Source organism: Hemiscyllium ocellatum, chromosome 33, assembly GCF_020745735.1.
Source record: "Hemiscyllium ocellatum isolate sHemOce1 chromosome 33, sHemOce1.pat.X.cur, whole genome shotgun sequence".
Classification (NCBI taxonomy): domain Eukaryota; kingdom Metazoa; phylum Chordata; class Chondrichthyes; order Orectolobiformes; family Hemiscylliidae; genus Hemiscyllium; species Hemiscyllium ocellatum.
Genome location: NC_083433.1, coordinates 10,604,430 through 10,622,156, shown reverse-complemented (window position 1 = coordinate 10,622,156; position 17,727 = coordinate 10,604,430). Strand labels below are relative to the sequence as shown.

At 43.6% G+C, this 17,727-nt stretch overlaps 1 protein-coding gene across 3 annotated transcripts in view; it reads left to right on the top strand.

The window, feature by feature from the left end:
* Nucleotides 1-2,849: 2,849 nt before the first annotated feature.
* The window catches only part of LOC132831410 (transcription factor Spi-B-like), a 23,291-nt gene continuing 8,413 nt past the window's right edge, over nucleotides 2,850-17,727 (top strand). The window contains exons 1-3 of one of the 3 annotated variants that reach the window (XM_060849543.1): nucleotides 2,850-2,996; nucleotides 13,153-13,177; nucleotides 16,686-16,779. In XM_060849543.1, coding sequence (XP_060705526.1) covers nucleotides 2,974-2,996; nucleotides 13,153-13,177; nucleotides 16,686-16,779 — 142 coding nt within the window. In that variant the 5' untranslated portion in view covers nucleotides 2,850-2,973. The remainder of the gene's footprint in view (nucleotides 2,997-13,152; nucleotides 13,178-16,685; nucleotides 16,780-17,727) is intronic. The other 2 variants (XM_060849542.1, XM_060849541.1) reach the window with 2 other exon arrangements.

The window sequence follows — 17,727 nt, the reverse complement described above, 5'->3', positions numbered from 1 at the left end:
TCACTTCCCTAGCTTTCCATGGAGTTCAAGGGTACACCTGATCAGGTGCTGGGGATTTGTCCACCTTTATGCATTTTAACACATCCAGCACCACCTCCTTGTAATATGAACATTTTTCAAAAAGTCACCATCGATTTCCCCACTTGCTATATTTTCCATGTCCCTCTCCATTGATGCAAAAATACTCATTTAGTATCTCCCCCATCTCCTGTGGCTCCACACATAGGCTGCCTTGCTGATCTTTGAGGGGTTATATTCTCTCCTTACTTACTCTTTTGTTCTTAATATATTTGTAGAAACCCTTTGGATTCTCCTTAACCCTATTTGCCAAAGCTATCTCATGTCCCCTTTTTGCCCTCTTGATTTCCCTTGGTGGCACAGTAACGCCCTGCTGCCTCACAGCGCCATACACCTGGGTTCAATTCCCGCCTCGGCAACTTACTGTGGAGTTTGCATATTCTCCCTGTGTCTGTGTGGGTTTCCTCCGGATGCTCCAGTTTCCTCCCACAGTCCAAAAATGTGCAGGTTAGGTGAATTGGTCATGCTAAATTGCCCATAGTGTTAGATGCAGGGGTAAATGTAGGGGAATGGGTCTGGGTGGGTTGCGCTTTAGTGGGTCGGTGTGGACTTGTTGGGTCAAAGGGCCTGTTTTCACACTGTAGGGAATCTAATCTTAGTGCCTTTATACTTTTCTAAGGATTCACGCAATCTCTTCTTTCTACACCTGACATATGCTTCTTTCTTTTTGTTAACCAAAACCTCAATTTCCCCTGTCATCCAGCATTTGCTGCACCTCCTAGCCTTTCCTTTCACCCTAACAGGAATATACTGCCTCTTGTACACACTTAACAAATTCCTTTCCATCTAAACCCTGAACACTATGGCAGTCCCAGTCTATGTTTGACAAGTTAAACTCCCCTACCATAACAACCCTGTTATTCTTACAGATAACTGCAATCTTCTTACAAGTTTGTTCTCAATTTCCCTCTGACTATTGGGGGGTCTATAATACAATCCCAATAAGGTGATAATCCCTTTTTTATTTCTCAGTTCCACTTAAATAACTTCCCTGGTTATATTCTCAGGAATATCCTCCCTAAGTACAGCTGTAACACTATCCTTTATCAAAAACACCATTCCCCCTCCTCCCTTGTCCCCCAGTAGTATTTGTATCCTGGAACATTAAGCTGCCAGTCCTGTCCATTCCTGAGCCATGTTTCTGTAATTGCTATGATATCCCAGTCCCATGTTCCTAACCATGCCCTGAGTTCATCTGTCTTCCCTGTTAGGCCCCTTGCATTGAAATAAATGCAGTTTAATTTATCAGTCTTGCCTTGTTCTTTGCTTTGTCCCTGCCTGCCCTGACTGTTTGACTTGCTCCTTTTCCCACCTGTACTAGTCTCCCTGGGTCTCCCCCTCCCCAGGTCACTTCTACCCCAGAAGAGATTTCAATGATCCAAAAATGTGAAGTTCTTCTCCCATACACCAGGTCCTCAGCCATGCATTCACCTGCTCTATCCTCCTATTCCTACCCTCACTAGCTCATAGCACCAGGAGTAATTCAGATATTACTACCCTTGACGATCTTCTCTTTAAATTCCTGGCAAACTCTCTATATTCTTTCAGAATCTCATCCTTTTCCCTTCCTACGTCATTGGATCCAGTGTGTACGACAGCCTCCTGCCGGTCCCTCTCCAGTATAGGCTGGGACTGTTTTCTGTGGAGCATTGGAGTCTGAGGGGTGACCTTATGGAGGTTTAAAAAATCATGAGGTTCATGGATTGGGTGAATTGTCAAGATCTTTTCCCCATGGCAGGGAGTCCAAAACTGGAGGTCATAGGTTTAAGATGAGAGGTGAAGAATATAAACGGGACCTATGAGGAAACTTTTTCATGGAGAAGGTGGTGCGTGTATGGAATGAGCTGCCAGAGGAAGTGGTGGAGGCTGGTACAATTGCAACATTTAAAAGTCATTTGGATGGGTATATCAATAGAAAGGGTTTAGAGGGATATGGGCTAAATGCTGGCAAATGGGACTAGATTAACTCAGGATATCTGGTTGGCATGGATGAGTTGGACCACAGGGCCTGTTTCAGCGCAGTTCAACTCCATGACTCTATTAATTACCTGTTACTCCATGACAGGTAATTAAGAAGGACAGAGTGGAAAATGAACAATGACATCAGTTATTGTCTTATCAAAAGGTGGACCAGGCTTCCAAAGGCAGAGGATTCCATTCCCGTTCCTAATACTTCTTCAAACCAATCACTTTGGATGTGTTATGACAGATTTCAGTGGCAGTCTGCCCTGAGGTGGGATTTGAACACATTTTCAGGTAGGGACACTGAGCCACAACACTCTCTTCCATTGTCTGTGTGGTGAACAAAACTCTTCAATGATAGAAGCCACTAAAAGTCAGGATGGGCACAGTGTTGTCTTTTACAGTATCCACTGAGGGCTCCTGTGAGTGTGAGGTCTGCAGCGAGGAAGGCGACATTATTTGTTTGGGAGGGGGCGTGGTGTAGGATTCGCCTTGAATAATTGCAACAGGGATTCCCTGGGAAATGTGCACATCTGGGCGAGGATTGAAAAGCAAGTGCAGTAGCGGCTTGAGATCACTGGGGAAATCAGACGGCGAGTACAGCTTGCGAGACGAATTGGTTTGCAATTCTGGCTAGTTTGCATGATTGGAAAATCTATTATAAATGTTTCTATTGCTCTTCGGGAAAGGGGAGCTTTTCCTTTCACACTTTTAACTTTTTCAGTTTGTCTTTCCCAAAAACCGACAAAAGACTCTTAACTCCCAGAAATGTTGATTGTGCAATGCAAAAGGGGATTTTTGAAATAAACTCCACAGGCTCCACCCACTTACATATGGATATTTTAAAAGCACGCAACGACACACCAGACTGGACTCAGAGAGGAAGCGGGAGTAAAGAGGTCGTGTTCATAAAGCACCGCTCTGTCCATCAACATGCACACGCTGGAAACACCGCAGTAAGTACTTGTAAACATAGGACAATCCAAAGCTCTATTTAAAACGCCTCCCCACTCAACACTGCATCAACCCACTGGCCTATCCAGATGAACCTCACACCTCCAAAACATTCCTTTTTTTAAAAAAAAGATAAAGTTTAAGGCTTACTTTTTTTTTGAACTGCAAGATTTTGAAACACCCAAAAATTGTCATGGTGAGAGTCTAAAAACATTTTTTTTTGGAGTGAAAAACTTTTAATCGGGGCGAGGAATCTAGCTGTAAGGGTATTTTTTTTTAAAACTGGCAGATGGACTTGGGGTGCCAAGATTGTCAGTTCTGGCTACAGTGTTTCATAGCGTTTCAGTTCAGAGTGAAGTTGCTGTTTCATGGGGAGTAAAGTGAATGATAACGCGTTTGAACTTCGAAGATTGGATTGTTTCGCATAGGAGTTCAGGACAAAATGTTTATGATCTTTTTGACAGGTTGCTCTAGATAGTTGCCCTCCTGAGCTGCGTGTTTGTGTGTACAGTACGGAGGTGTCTGTTTGTAAATCGAGTTGTAATCTTGGCCGAATGAGTTCTGGCTAAATAAATTGACTCGCACTGGTAACCTCAGAGTTACAGGTTCCATTTGTCTGCTTTCGATTGTGGAGCTGCAGGTTTGGGACGCCGGAAGCTGATATCTCCAGCATGTTTTAAATTGGTGAAAATATTCTCATCTGGAGCACCATTTGAATAAATTCTGCGTCTTTTCTTGCACTAAAGGGGCGGCAAGAGAAGGAAAATAAGCAAATGTGATGAGCAATCACATTCCTGACATTGCCAGGGTTTATGCCAAGAAGGTTAAGTTCAGTATAAAACAAGAAAATAGTGTTTCTGTCACCTATAGGCACACTATGATAGTATCTATACACACAGCCTACTAACTGACACATTCTTTGATGTCAAATGTTCACAATAATTAATTAGATTTGAAGATTCGAGAGACTTAGGTTAGTAAATACAACATTATTCTTTGCCAGGAACTTCCCACGGATAGCAACAAGCTTGACCTGTTAATCTGCTTTCTGATGATGTTTGTTGAAGGGGAAATTTTACTAGAACACTGGAAGGGAATTGTGTTCTTATGAACGGTTTTGTTTTATCATTAATATCGGTGATTATAAATAGACAAGTATTTGCATATGCTTTTGTTTCTTGTGAAGGTTCCTTTCTCGAAAATATTTTTTTGCAGTCACAAATATGTTGTACAGATTTTCCATCTAACTTGGCAACACTTGGGTTTGCTTCTGTATTATTCAATGCTTTGTAATGTTAATAAATTATCAGACAAGAGAAAAAAATCAGGATTAACAAATAAAAAGTGAAGGGAGGGTTTTTCTTTTACCTCCACCTTGTGGGAAAATTGGGAATTGCATGGGTTAGTGAGTTGCAGAGACGTGCGGGTCTCTGGCTCAAGCCATAATATCAGCTGAGCTAATTTAGGATGTTGTACCTGTCCTCAGTCCACAATCAGTTGGCACCAATCACACACTATCCAGCAGTCCCTCGTGAGAAGAGGGATGATGGGTGAAGATGCCACTATGCTCCATTCATTCTCAAAAAGGGTGCTAGTGGCTTCTATCAAGTGACTGCCTTCAGATGAAGGAGGGGTCAGAGGCAATTTTGAAGGCAATTATTGAAATGACCAAAAATTGTTTCCGGGCCACCTGTCCCCATATTGAACCGTGACTTAAATTAATTGCCGACTATGTGCGCCAGATAATGGCAGTTATTTACAGAGAGAGAACTATTTGCAGCATCTGTGACAACCACAAGACATTCCAAAGCACTTTACAGTTAGTGCACTACTTTGGGTGCATAGCCATTGTTGTGGTTAAAGAAGCTCAGCAGCCAATCTGTCCACCGTCAAATCCCAGACGACCAATGGGATAATGACTTTCTACGTACAGTTCTAAAGGTTTTGCCTCTGATGCTTGTTTTGGGTAAAACTGTTCAAAACAAGTGTATTTTCTTAACAGTAAAAACAATGCTTTAATTATAGCTTTGTGCATCTTTCACAGATCAAATCTATCTCCTCATCTTCGTGTCGCAAGCTGGGAGTTGCCTTGAACTTTACTTTTCGTGATTGTCACTAAATTGTCAGTCTCTCCCTTTCTCTGCAAACTTCGACAGCCCCACAATCCCCTGGGAAGCTGACACCCTGTCTAACACACACACACACACACACACACACACACACACACACCTGTGCCATCCCTTCCCTAAACCACTCTACCTATCCAGCCCCTCTTTTAAGATTCACCTTAATATTTCTGGTCAAGGTTCTGCAAACCTGCCCCTTTATATGATTTGATAACTGATCCTCTGAGCAGATCTTACTATGTCAAAGGCTGTATATAAATGCAAGTTGTTTTATATCCATTGAACACTACTCACCATCTTCAGCAGTCAGTCTGCAGTCACTAGGTGAGAGGGAAGACGTGTGAGTATAAAGGACTGCATCTCTCATTGGAGTCCTCCTTCCAGCTGTAATATTGGGCTAATTGCATGACTGAATTAACATTATACCGCACAATTCCAAAACTGAATGTTATGAAGGAGAGTTCAAGAAATGTGCAAAGCATTTGTTCATTGACCACACACAGCAACTGTCAACTAATTCTCAATCCTCCTCACCTTCAAGAGTAAGTCAGTTGAAAGGTCCTGCAGACCACCAGCAACACACCAAGTTGGCTACCAGGAGGCACCAAAGGGTGACTCACATTTTGGGGAGACATTTGGCCTTGTTTTGTGCCTTTGTGAGGCTGAATTGAGAAACTAAATTGAGGTTGCACACACACACACACACACACACACACACACACACACACACACACACTTTGTGCCACTATGGACTGGCTCATAGGGAGAAACAAAATTGCTCTTGACTGGCACTAGTCTTCTAGTTATTGATATGGCCTCTGAGTGATGGTGTTTACCACTGGGTAGGGGAATGGGAGTTCTCATCGTGACCCCAGGATGGTCGAGCAAGCAGGAAATGTACTGATTGGAAAGTGCAAATAAATACTGCAACTAGTAAAACTTCCCTTTATTGCAGTTTCTGAAGTGTCATCTGACTGCGCACTCTGTTTTTGTGGTCAACTGGACAAGAATATTACTTCTCAAATGTAGCAATGGGCTTTGGAAATTATTCATTATCAACAGCAATGTAAAATTGCCTCCACGAAACATATGTTATGCCATCACATACTATGATCCCCGACTACAGCTGTATCCTGTAGCACTGAGCTATCCAACACAGCAGACAATCCCAGGTAACTGGATGAAAGGCCCACCTGTATCTTTAATTTCCCACCAGATATTGTTGTGGGAGTTGACCTATCTAAAATGCAAAGAAGAGGTCCTCATGATCCCTCCACTTGCCATCTCCTAGCGGTGAGCACAGACTGGCCTCACTGGTGATGTTCAAATCCTGAGAAAAAATAATTTTCAACTAAGAAATGGTTGAAAATTGGTCACTGTCCTGGAACCTTACAATAAAGTTGGTTATATTGTCCAAAATGATAAAGCAATCCTTGTTTTCTTTTAAGTTGATGGTTTACTTTGTAGTTCAGAGGAAAGAGCAATCGAAGGGAAAGAGATAATGGTGATGTTGTTGGATTTGTAATCCAAAGGTGCAGGCTAATATGTTTCAAATCCCATCCTGGCCACTGGTGGAATTTAAATTCAATTAATAAATCTGAACTATAAAGCTTGCCTCTACAACAGCAATCCTGGCAATCACCATCAGTTATTGAAGCTGTCTGGTTCACTAATGTCCTACATGTGACTCCAGACCCACAGCGATGTGGTTAACTCTTAACTGTCCTCTGAAATGGCCCTAGCATTCCACTCAATTCAAGGAAAATTTGGGATGAAAGAATAAAGGGGAGAAAAGCCAAATTAATCACTAAGTAATTGTGTCAATTGTTAAGGAAGATGTATGAGCTTATTTGACAGGGAGGGTGTCTGAAAGGGACCAAGAGGGAGGTGGACAGTACTTGCTAGGGAGTGTGCAAAGAGGTTCAGTAGTTGACAGGGAGGGTGTGAGAGGCAATGAGAGATGGTATTTGACAAGGAGAGTGCTTGGTGGAGGCAGAGTGTGATAATGTGAATGAGTGTGACACAGAGATACTCCGTGTCCTTCCCTCTTGCCCTATTTCTCAGGGTGATTGCTGCTGTTTCATTTAATATGGTGCAGTCTACAAGGAAAAGTTTGACTGTGCAGCCTTCTGAATCAGCAATACCTGCTCTATCTTTAATGGTGCAGTGGGCTGCTGTTTGCTTATGGTCCTGGAGGTCACTATCCTGAACAAGCTGGAAGACCCCATTTCTAAAAATCAACAACTTGCATCCTTAACATCAAATGAAATGGCCCAAAATGTTTCACAGGGAAGAAATGGTGTAGTGGTTAAGTCAGCAGGGTGGGGGCTGGGTCGGAGGCTGACGTGTGACCTGATAGAAGTGTATCAAATCATGAGAGGCCTGGTTAGTCAGGGTCTTTTTTTTTCCCCAGGGTGCAAATTTCAAATCCTAGGGGTAGTAGGTTTAAGCTGAAGGGGGAAAGTTTTTAAAAGAGATGTGCGAGGCACATTTTAGCACAGAAGGTGCCAGGGGTGGGGGGTGGTGTTCGAAGCAGATAGCAGCGTTGAGGCATTTAGACAGGCACACTAACAGCCAGAACATAGAGAGAGATGGGCCATATGCAGGCAGATGGAATTAGTTTAGGATAGCATCGTGGTTGGCACAGGTATGGTGGGTCGAAGGGCCTGTTCCTCTGCTGTACTGTTCTATGTTCTAACCCCAGGCTATCATTTGGGACTCGTGGGTTCAAATCCCACCATGGCAGAACGTGAAGTATAAATTCAATAAAACTCTGGAATTCAGAGCTGGCCTTATGGTGATCATACAATCACAGATGATTATTGTTTAAAAATCCATCTGATTCACTAATGCTTTGTAGGAATGAAATGATCTGCCATCCTAACCTGGTCTGGCCTACATATGACTCCAGACCCACAGCAATGTGGTTGAATTGTAACTGTCCTCTGGCCATTGAGGAGTGAGCTATAGAAGCCTGGCCAGTGATGCCTACAATCCCTGAATTAAGTTTTTTTTTAAGAAAGAACAAAGTTTGACACCAAGCCTCTTAAGGGTATGTTAGGTCAGATGATGAAAAGCTTGGTCAAAGGGATAGGTTATAAGGTGGCTTTAAAGGAAGCAGAGGTATAGGGAAGGAATGGCAGCTGAATGTACGGCCACCAGTGGTGAAGCATTCATTATTGGGGAAGCACAAGAGACTTCACAATTTTATGGCAGCACGGTGGCTCGGTGGTTAGCACTGCTGCCTCACAGCACCAGGCTCACAGGTTCGATTCCAGCCTTGGGCAACTGTCTGTGTGCAGTTTGCACATTCTCCCCGTATCTGTGTGGGTTTCCTCTGGGTGCTCTGGTTTCCTCCCACAGTCCAAAGATGTGCAGGTTAGGTGAATTGGCCATGCTAAATTGCCCATAGTGTTAGGTGCACTAGTCTGGGTCTGGGTGGGTTACTCTTCGGTGGGTCAGTGTGGACTTGTTGGGCTGAAGGGCCTGTTTCCACACTGTAGGGAATCTAACCTAAATAAGGAGGGGCAAAGACCATGGAAGCAGTTGAAACAAGAATGGGAATTTTAAAAATCTAGATGCACACAGTAGCAATTAGCAGTCTCCAGAATTTGGCATTTGCAGTTGCTGGGCTGGAGTGGAGTAGGTTAACCCTGAGTTGACCGTGTTGACGTTCAGAACAAGAAAGTGCCAGCTTCACAATTAATCAACATAGTCATGTGATGTACTGGTAAGATTGCTATAAATGGGCTTCGTGTCTCGTAATCCGCCTGGCTTCCTGCTCTTGAAGCACATAACTAGCAACTATTAGAATTAGTGTTGACAGCAATGAGGGGGTCAGCTGGAGTGTGCTCCCGCTGTGAATAGGCAACTGCCAGGGCTAGCAAACCAAGGTTGGCCAGTCGAGTCTTGTTTTGCAATGAGACCTTGAGGTTGAAGTCTTCGAGGGAAGAAGAGAGGGAGGTGAAAGCAGATGATATTGATGTTCAAGCCATCTAAGCTTTTCAAAGGAGTCTGTGTAATCATGATACAAGAGACCAGTGGGAGGAATTCAGCTATCATTGGGCAAAATTCAAGTCTAATTAATGTTGTTCTATCGTTCTAATTTTCTCTTTTCCTCTTCTGAGTGCTCAAATGCAAGATGTAAACTCTCCCTGCTCTGGGCCAACACAGTGAGTGAAAACTAAGTTATTTTCATTAGATAGATCGATTGGAGATGTTGGGTCTGTTTTTGTTGAAGCTGAAGATGTGTTGGTGGAAAAGCGCAGCAGGTCAGGCAGCATCCAAAGAGCAGGAGAATCGACGTTTCGGGCATGAGCCCTTCTTCAGGAAGAAGGGTTCATGCCCGAAACGTTGATTCTCCTGCTCTTTGGATGCTGCCTGACCTGCTGCGCTTTTCCAGCAACACATTTTCAGCTCTGATCTCCAGCATCTGCAGTCCTCTCTTTCTCCTCTGTTTTTATTGAAGAAGAGAAGGTTTAGAGAGAGATCTTCAAAGTCATGAGGGGTGTGGACAGTGTGGAGAGGGAGAAATTGCTGCTGCTCAGGAGGATCATGAAGAATATGAATGTGCAGATTGATGGGAATTGGCAAAAGAAGCATTGATGGCACAAGAAATGTTCACGCGGTGAGTGGTTAGGGTCTAGAATGTAGTGCCTGGGGGTGTGGTCGCAGCAGGTTCAATTGAGGCTTTCATGAGGGAATTGGATTAATATCTGGAAAAGGAACAATGTGCAAGGCTACAGGCAGAAGATGGAGGGCTGGCATTAAGTGAATTGGTCGCAAAGTGGTAATGTCATTGGACGAGTGATGCAGAGGGCCTGTGCTAATGTTCTGTGGAGATGGTTCAAATCCCATTGTGGCAGATGGTTGAATTTGTAATGTCTGGATATAAAAGCTGGTCTAATGGCAATCATGTAACTGCTCTTTTCATTGAAATGGTTCACTAATGTCTTTTTTAGAGAACAAAATCTGTTGTCTTTACATGGTCTGGCCTACATGTGACCCCACTCCCACAAAATTGTGGCTAACTCTCAACTGCCCTAGTTCAAGGGAAATGAGAGATGGGCAACAAATGTTGGCAACAGCAATGATGCCCACATCCCATTCAAGAGCTTGTAAAACTGTTCATTAGGACATGATGGGCCAAATGGCTTCCTTGTTTGCTGTGACACTCTGTGTGTAATTCTGTGTTGAAATTTCCATGATTGCTAATCCCAATGGCAGTTACTGTACATGTTCCTCTACACACCACACCTTCTGTCATTGACATTAGTGACCGAAGGAATTGTCGAGTGGATGGGCCTCACCTCTCAATGTGGAAATCACCCATTTCCCACCCCAGCTCTGGACGTCACAATCCTGGGTGAGATGGGCAGTTGAATGACAGATGCCAGCCTCCCCCTGGACTGGAGTCTGGGGGCTGACCAGTCTCATTTCACACGATGACCCTGAAAGCCAGCAGACAGAGAAAGCGAGAATCTCTTCCCCAGCAGCTTTTCTCATCTTGAAGGTGGATCTGAACTTATCCTTGTGGTTTCCTACAAGTGGAGGCATTCTGTAGTGTGTGTGTGTGTGTGTGTGTGTGTGTGTGTGTGTGTGTGTGTGTGTGTGTGTGTGTGTGTGTGTGTGATGTGATCCTTAATCATCCGAGAGTCTCGCTGCATGTGAGTCAACAAATCCTTTGGACCGTGGGTGGGGGCGGAAGGGAAAGGTTCACATGATGGTTGGGTTTCTTGACTCTGACCTCCAACCTGATTTTCTGCCTTTAAATCTTTCAGTAGTGCGAATGGAAAGTGTGTTTCAGTGGCAGGGGTGAAAAATGCAAGCTTTCCTAATGAAATAAGGAAAGGAAGAGAGATTGGATGAGTTCAGGATGTTCAGAATTCCTGCCACCATTTAATTAAATGCAAGTGTGTTCTCGCCATTCTCTAGGTTAAAAGAAAAAGTTTCTGCTGAATTTCCTGTTGGATTTGTTAATGATTATAAAATCATTGAATTTATGGAATTGGGGGTTCTACTACTGTTTCCTGCTAATGTAGGTGCTTCAGATGAGCCTCCAACCACCTCTCTTCAACTAACTCTATCACCATATTTGTTTTCATTCCTTTCTCCCTCACTTTCTTATTAAGCTTTTGGGAATGCAGCATTGCTGGTCATTGTAACAATCCTCCCACTTCTAAATGCTGTCTCAATAAATGGTTCCATTGGAATTGCCTGCCCACCTTGTTGAATCCCTTCATTATCTATTGGTCGTTGCCCCTCACTTATGTTGTCTGGAGAGATAAGCCTCAGACTGTTCAATCATGCCTGACAGTATGATTCTGGCAGAAAGTGAGGACTGCAGATGCTGGACATCAGAGCTGAAAATGTGTTGCTGGAAAAGCGCAGCAGGTCAGGCAGCATCCATGGAGCAGGAGAATCGACGTTTCGGGCATGAGCCCTTCAGGAATGATTCCTGAAGAAGGACTCATGCCTGAAACGTCGATTCTCCTGCTCTTTGGATGCTGCCTGACCTGCTGCACTTTTCCAGCAACACATTTTCAGTATGAATTCTGGCACCAACCTTGCAAAGCCAGGGTTCTGCGACAAAGGCAGGTAGCTGAAAATAAGATGCAGGTCACTGATGATCGAAATGAATGAAGGGGGTAGGCTTTAAGGTGTGAATACTCTTTTCCTGTTCATACATTCATAAACATTGCTTTGAACATGATCGTGATTATAGAAACCCTTAAAAAGAACTGCTATTTTGAAATTGTGCTGATTTACTTAGATCAATCCCATCCCTTTTTATCTTGTCTGATTCCAATCGCATTTCCTATTAATTTCTTTGAATTTTCTGAAGCAGGAGCCACTTTACTCCAGCATTACTCAATGGAGTGAGCCATTGCAATCTTGCTGTCAATAATTCAGCAAGTCTGGTGAGGAATGGTTGGAATGCCTGATATATGCAAACGTGCGGAGTCAAATATTTCCCACGTCCCAACCCCACCCAGCATTCTCCAATTATGAGGGAGGTGGCACCTGGATAGTAATGGAAATGGTTATGGCCCATTCACACATTCTCTCTGTATGAGGGTTTCAACTCATAACGTCATTGCCATTGCTAGTGAGCTCTTACTTGATTCAGTGAGACTGGAGGAACTGAGGCATCTCCCATGAGAGCAGTTTAATCTAGGTCAACAAAATCATGAAAAGTTCTGATTACACAGATTAGGAGGAACGTTTCTCACCTATAAGAGGATCAATGGCCAGAGAACACAAGTTTAAAATCATTGACAGAGAAAACCGATAGAGAGGGGACTTTTTTTTTCATAGGGAATTGGTTATAGATATTTTCTAATCAAACTGTTCACAAATGTCACAATACATCTCTGGAGCAAGTGGGACTTGAACCCAGGTTTCCTGGCTCAGAGATGGAGCAAGAAAATGAACAAAATTAACCCAGGAAAGATGGATTGAATGGCCTTCTCCTGAACTATATGATTCCATTCTGGATTGATGCCAAGTAATGTTTCCCATCACCTTCACCAGTTCTGACCCCTTCCTCTGCTGGAGACATTGATGAGCAGACGCCAAAGACAGCCACGTGGTTGTAAATCTGGGCATTTAGTGTTGACTATTTGGCCTTTGAGGGCATTGTGAACCGGACCATCTCCTGGGGTATCCATGTGCAGTTTGCCTTTCTTTACATACATGCGACAGTACAGCTTTACTTTTCCAAACGCCTTGTTGTTGTTATTGTCCAAAATGTGAATGTCACAAATTCCCAAATTATAAGGAAGTGCTGCATGGGCTGTGGAGCCTTAAGTATTCCTCCTTCTGCCTGCCCCTGCCACCCTTCCTGTTGCTTCCCCCTCACTCCCCATTCCCACTCTTTCTCTCCTGAGGGGCATGTGGCAGGCCACACGCACAGTTTTGCCACACACTCTGCCGGACATCACAGGGCATTAATTCCAACAGTAGGTCTAAGCAGAACTTTTTGATTTTGGCTAACATTCTAATGTGTCTTAATTTTATTCCTTCTCCATAGGATTGAGCCACCACAGATTTCTCTGGTAAGTATCACGCATCTTTAAAAGCTTTGAGTGCTTTTCTTTACAAGCAATTGAATGTTTACATATTTTCACCCTTAATTGATATGCTCAGACTTGCCAACTTTGCCATATCTGAGCAGAAATGAATCTGAATTAGATAAACTACAGGAAAGTGTCTGAGAAATCTGACTCTCTGTTTGTTTTGTTCTCGTATGCCTGCATTCATTGCCCATCTCTAAGTGCCTGTGAACTTAGAGACTTGTTAGGGTTATTTCAAAGAGCAGTTAAGAGTAAACCACATTTCTAGGTCTGGAGTCACATGTAGGCCAGACCATGAAAGAACAGCAGATTTCTTTCCCCAAAAGGGCATTCATGAACCAGACGAGGTTTATTTTAAAATCAGCAATAACTTCATAATAATTCTAGGTTCATTAATTAAATTTAAAATTCTACTCACTGACAGGATAGGATTTGAACCCATGTTTCCACACTCATACCTGGGTCTTGTGATTACTGTTCTAGTGACATTCCTGCTGCGCTACAGTTTCCTAATGTGCTAGGTCTAAAACAGACCAGTCTATCTATAATATCTGGCTGGAGATTTTATCTGCACACTGGCTGGTATAATTCACATACCTCTCTGAAACCCCTCAGCACCATCATTTCTTATATTCTGCAAAGCCTAATGCTCAATTTAAATATTGTTACTTTATTAATTACATCTGGAGGAGCCTGTTTGGCACAGTGGTAGGGCACCAATCTTAACCCTGTCTTTGAGACAAGGAGACCAGAGGTGTGTCATAACATCTTTGAATAAATTGATTAAAGATATTCTAAGTAAGTCTGAATAGAGAGCTGGTGCCCAGTAATGGACCCATCTGGCTCACTCATACACCCTGTTTGGGAAGGAAGTCTACCATCTTTACTGAGGCTGGCCTACATGTGGTTTCAGACCCACAACAATGTGATTGACTCCTATGACGTCCCCATTAAGATAATGAGTTGTATCAAACACTGCATTGACTTAAAGCATGGAGCTTGAGCACTTCTACCTTCATTAACTTTGATCCTGTTATGCTTTTGATAAGTACAGACAGGCAGATGATTCAAACCAAGAGCAAGCGAAGGAAGCTCATAAGAACATAAGAAACAGGAGCAGGAGTAGGCCATCTGGCCCTTCAAGCCTGCTTCGCCATTCAATAAGATATGGCTGACCTATTCATGGACCCCTCCAGTCTTGTCCTGTCTGAGCAGTGCTGTTTGGACTCAATTAATGACAATCTGCGCACAATGCTTAAGACATTTGTCTATGATAAAGGTGCTATATAAATGTAAGTTGTTGCAGCAGGCCAGTACAGATACAATGGGCCAAATGGCCTAATTCCTTGCTGTAACCACTCATTGGTTCCATGAATGCTTGGGGGCGTGGGGACTGAGACACAACATCGAGAGCTTTACTCTGTGTCTAACTGTTATCTGAAGGTCCTTATTAATTGGATCTGCGTCTGTGCACTGGACTATCTCAAATAGTCGTCCAACTGTGTTCAAACAGATACCTTTTCTAACTTCTGTCAGGCTGCAGGAAGCCTGGAACATACCTTAGGATCCTACAGGGAAGTGGAGCTCAGTCAGTCCATCAAACCAGTGCTGACCATTTAGGCAAGCTATCTATATTAGGCCCATTGCCCTGATACGTTTTCAAACCATTGCTTTTTCAAATATGAATGCAAATCCCTTTAGAAAGCTCCTATTAAATTTATTCTGGGCAGTGTATTCCATAGGTCTGCCTGTCACCCCTCTGATTTTTGTTGAGATACTTGGGTCTGCCTGATTTCCTGTGAGCACAGTGAGATCCAAAACTGGAATATGCAGCATTGCCTGAAGGATTCAAGGGAAAGCAACCAAGGTGATGGGCTGAATGGCCTCTTCCTATGTAGTATTGTTATCTGATTGGATACAAATCTCCTCCAGTTTCCAGTCGGCAGCGTTACCAGAAGGAGTTCTGAATGGAGGCTGGTTGACTGACTGAACGTGAACATGATCAACAGACTGCCCTCACGGGGCCCTACTTAATCACAGGAGCAACCTCTGCAGATTGTAGTTCAGACCATCACTAAGCGTGGCTGAGTGGATTGTAACTTTCTATGAACTGGGTACCGTCAAACATGCAGGATTGAGGCAAGAGACTGGGTGGTGAGGCCAGATCTGTATTCAAATCACTGACACACTCCAGTTGTTAATCACCCCCTCCCCTCCCCACCATGGCCACGTGCATCCGTACAGAGGGTCCCTGGGGTGACAGATAAACAGTCGAAAGTGCTATGTGCATGAACACGAAAAGGAAACAGGTGGGAGCACAAATTGAACTCCGGCTGAAATAGGCTCTCGCCTGGTCGGGGAATGAAGGGTGATGGGAAAAATGCAGGGGAGTGGTCATGAGGTGCGTCAAATCAGCCACGGTCTTGTTGGATAGCAGAGTAGGCTTGAGAGGCCACATGGCCTGTTCCTGTCGCTATTTCCTCTGGTCACCAACCTCCTGAGTTATCGCAAAAGTTAACTAATTAACCAAGATTACCCAGGCCTATTTACAATAACACTGACACCTCTTGTGGAAGAATTCAAATAAGCTGTTGACACAGCGTACTCGGACACCTGAGCCGAGCTTTTGCAAATCCACCTCATTTGTTTTTTTTTTCGTAAGCCAGTATTATTGCCCTTGGTAATGCCTAGCACAGCCCACTGTGGAACTGAAAGCACCCAGACTGCTGTTCTGAATCAGATCATAATTTTTTATTATTCTTTTCTGGGATATCAGTGTCGTTGGCTGGGTCAACATTTATTACCTGTCCCTAATCACCCTGGAGTAAGTGGTGGTGAACCGCTGTTGCCCACAGAGTTGTTACGGAGGGAGTTCCAGGGTTTTGATCCAACGGTGCACACCTTGTCTACAGTCTCAGGCAGATGTAAGGAGTCCTACCTCCAATAATGCAATGGAAATCAGGGGGCATCCTCCTAGTATATTGAGAAAATATTTTGACCCCTCGGCCAATGTAAAGCTAAAAACTGTAATGAAAGCAAAAACTGTAGATGCTGGAGTTCAAGATGGCTGGAGAAACTCAGCAGCTCTTGCAGCATCTGTAGAGAAGGAGAACTTCAGATTTAATGCCTTGAGTTGCTGTCTCCCCACATGTTGGCTAGATACACTGGGCTTTCCCACCACTTGGCTTTTTTGGTCTCTGAAAACAGATTCCTCTTATTTAACTGTTGTTTGCGGGAGATAGCTGTGAGCAAATTATTCATTGATCATATTGTGATGGTTTTTGCGGTTCAGATAACACCTGATTGACTGACTGAAGACTCTGAAAATGGGGATGGTGTATGTGTGGTGTTTCAATGGGTGTGGTGCTTCTGGGGCTGGAGATGTTAATGTGCTGCGTTAGTGCAAGTCACAGGAAGTCTAAACAGTGAGGTGGATGGGGATATGAAGTGAAAATTAGAATAATTCTGACAGTTCTTCTCTTCTTTACAGTATCCTGATGCAGTGTCATATGAAACAGATACATACAGCAAGCATCCAGCTCCTTTTTGTTCCTACTATGTTGCTGATCCAGAGCAACCTACAGGTCAGTGATTTGGATGTTGATGCATATTGAAAGAAGGCCTTTTTTTAATCTCTTTGCTAGCAATTGGACTCTCCCAATGTATCATCACTTCCTGTCTCGTCACTGGGACTGAGAGCCCAGTTCAGCTCTGAGCTAATATAACAGCCTTGCAGTTAAGGAAGACTTGACTCATAGACTGCAAGGACCTCTTGAACACCATTTTAAAAAAATCAGTCTTCAGAAATAAGGACACCACTGCCAAATCCAACATGTATTCCAAGTACCTGGTTCTCATTTGAGAAGTTAGTGGTGGGCCAGCTGAATTCATAGAGTATTAGTGCATCCACAGGGAGGTAATTTCAGGCTGTTAGCTCTGCAACAGCCTGATAGTGCAATGGATGGTGAGTGGCTTGGTGGGGAACTTCCATGTGATGGTGTTCCTAAGTATCTGCTGTCCATATCCATATCCACCTTGATAGTTAAAGTTCTGGGCTCACTAAACCAGGTGAGATGAAGATGACTGGGAGGAGTTTTGAGTAGGACATGAACAATGACAGAGACCTGATGGGCCAAATGGCCTGTCTTTCTCTGCTGTAAATTTGATATGACCTTCTTATTCATTTAAATATTTCATGATTCAAGGAGAGAATATTCTGCACATTACAAGCAAAAGGTTACAATGTATTTATATTTGAGAAGATTGTCATTATCATCACCTTATCCCATGGCACGTTTTCATCCATCAGATGGATGCCACGTAACTAACAGGGCCATGAAGCAGGATGAGGCTGAGTGTTCTGCAGCAAGTTAGTGACCTCCTGACTCCCCAAAGCCTGCCTATCATTTATAAGGCACAGGTCAGGAGTATGACAGAGTACCGTACACTTGTCTGGATGAGTGTAGCTCCAACTCAAGAAGCTCACTGCCATCCAGGGCAAAGCAGCTGCCTCACATCTTCACCATTGATGC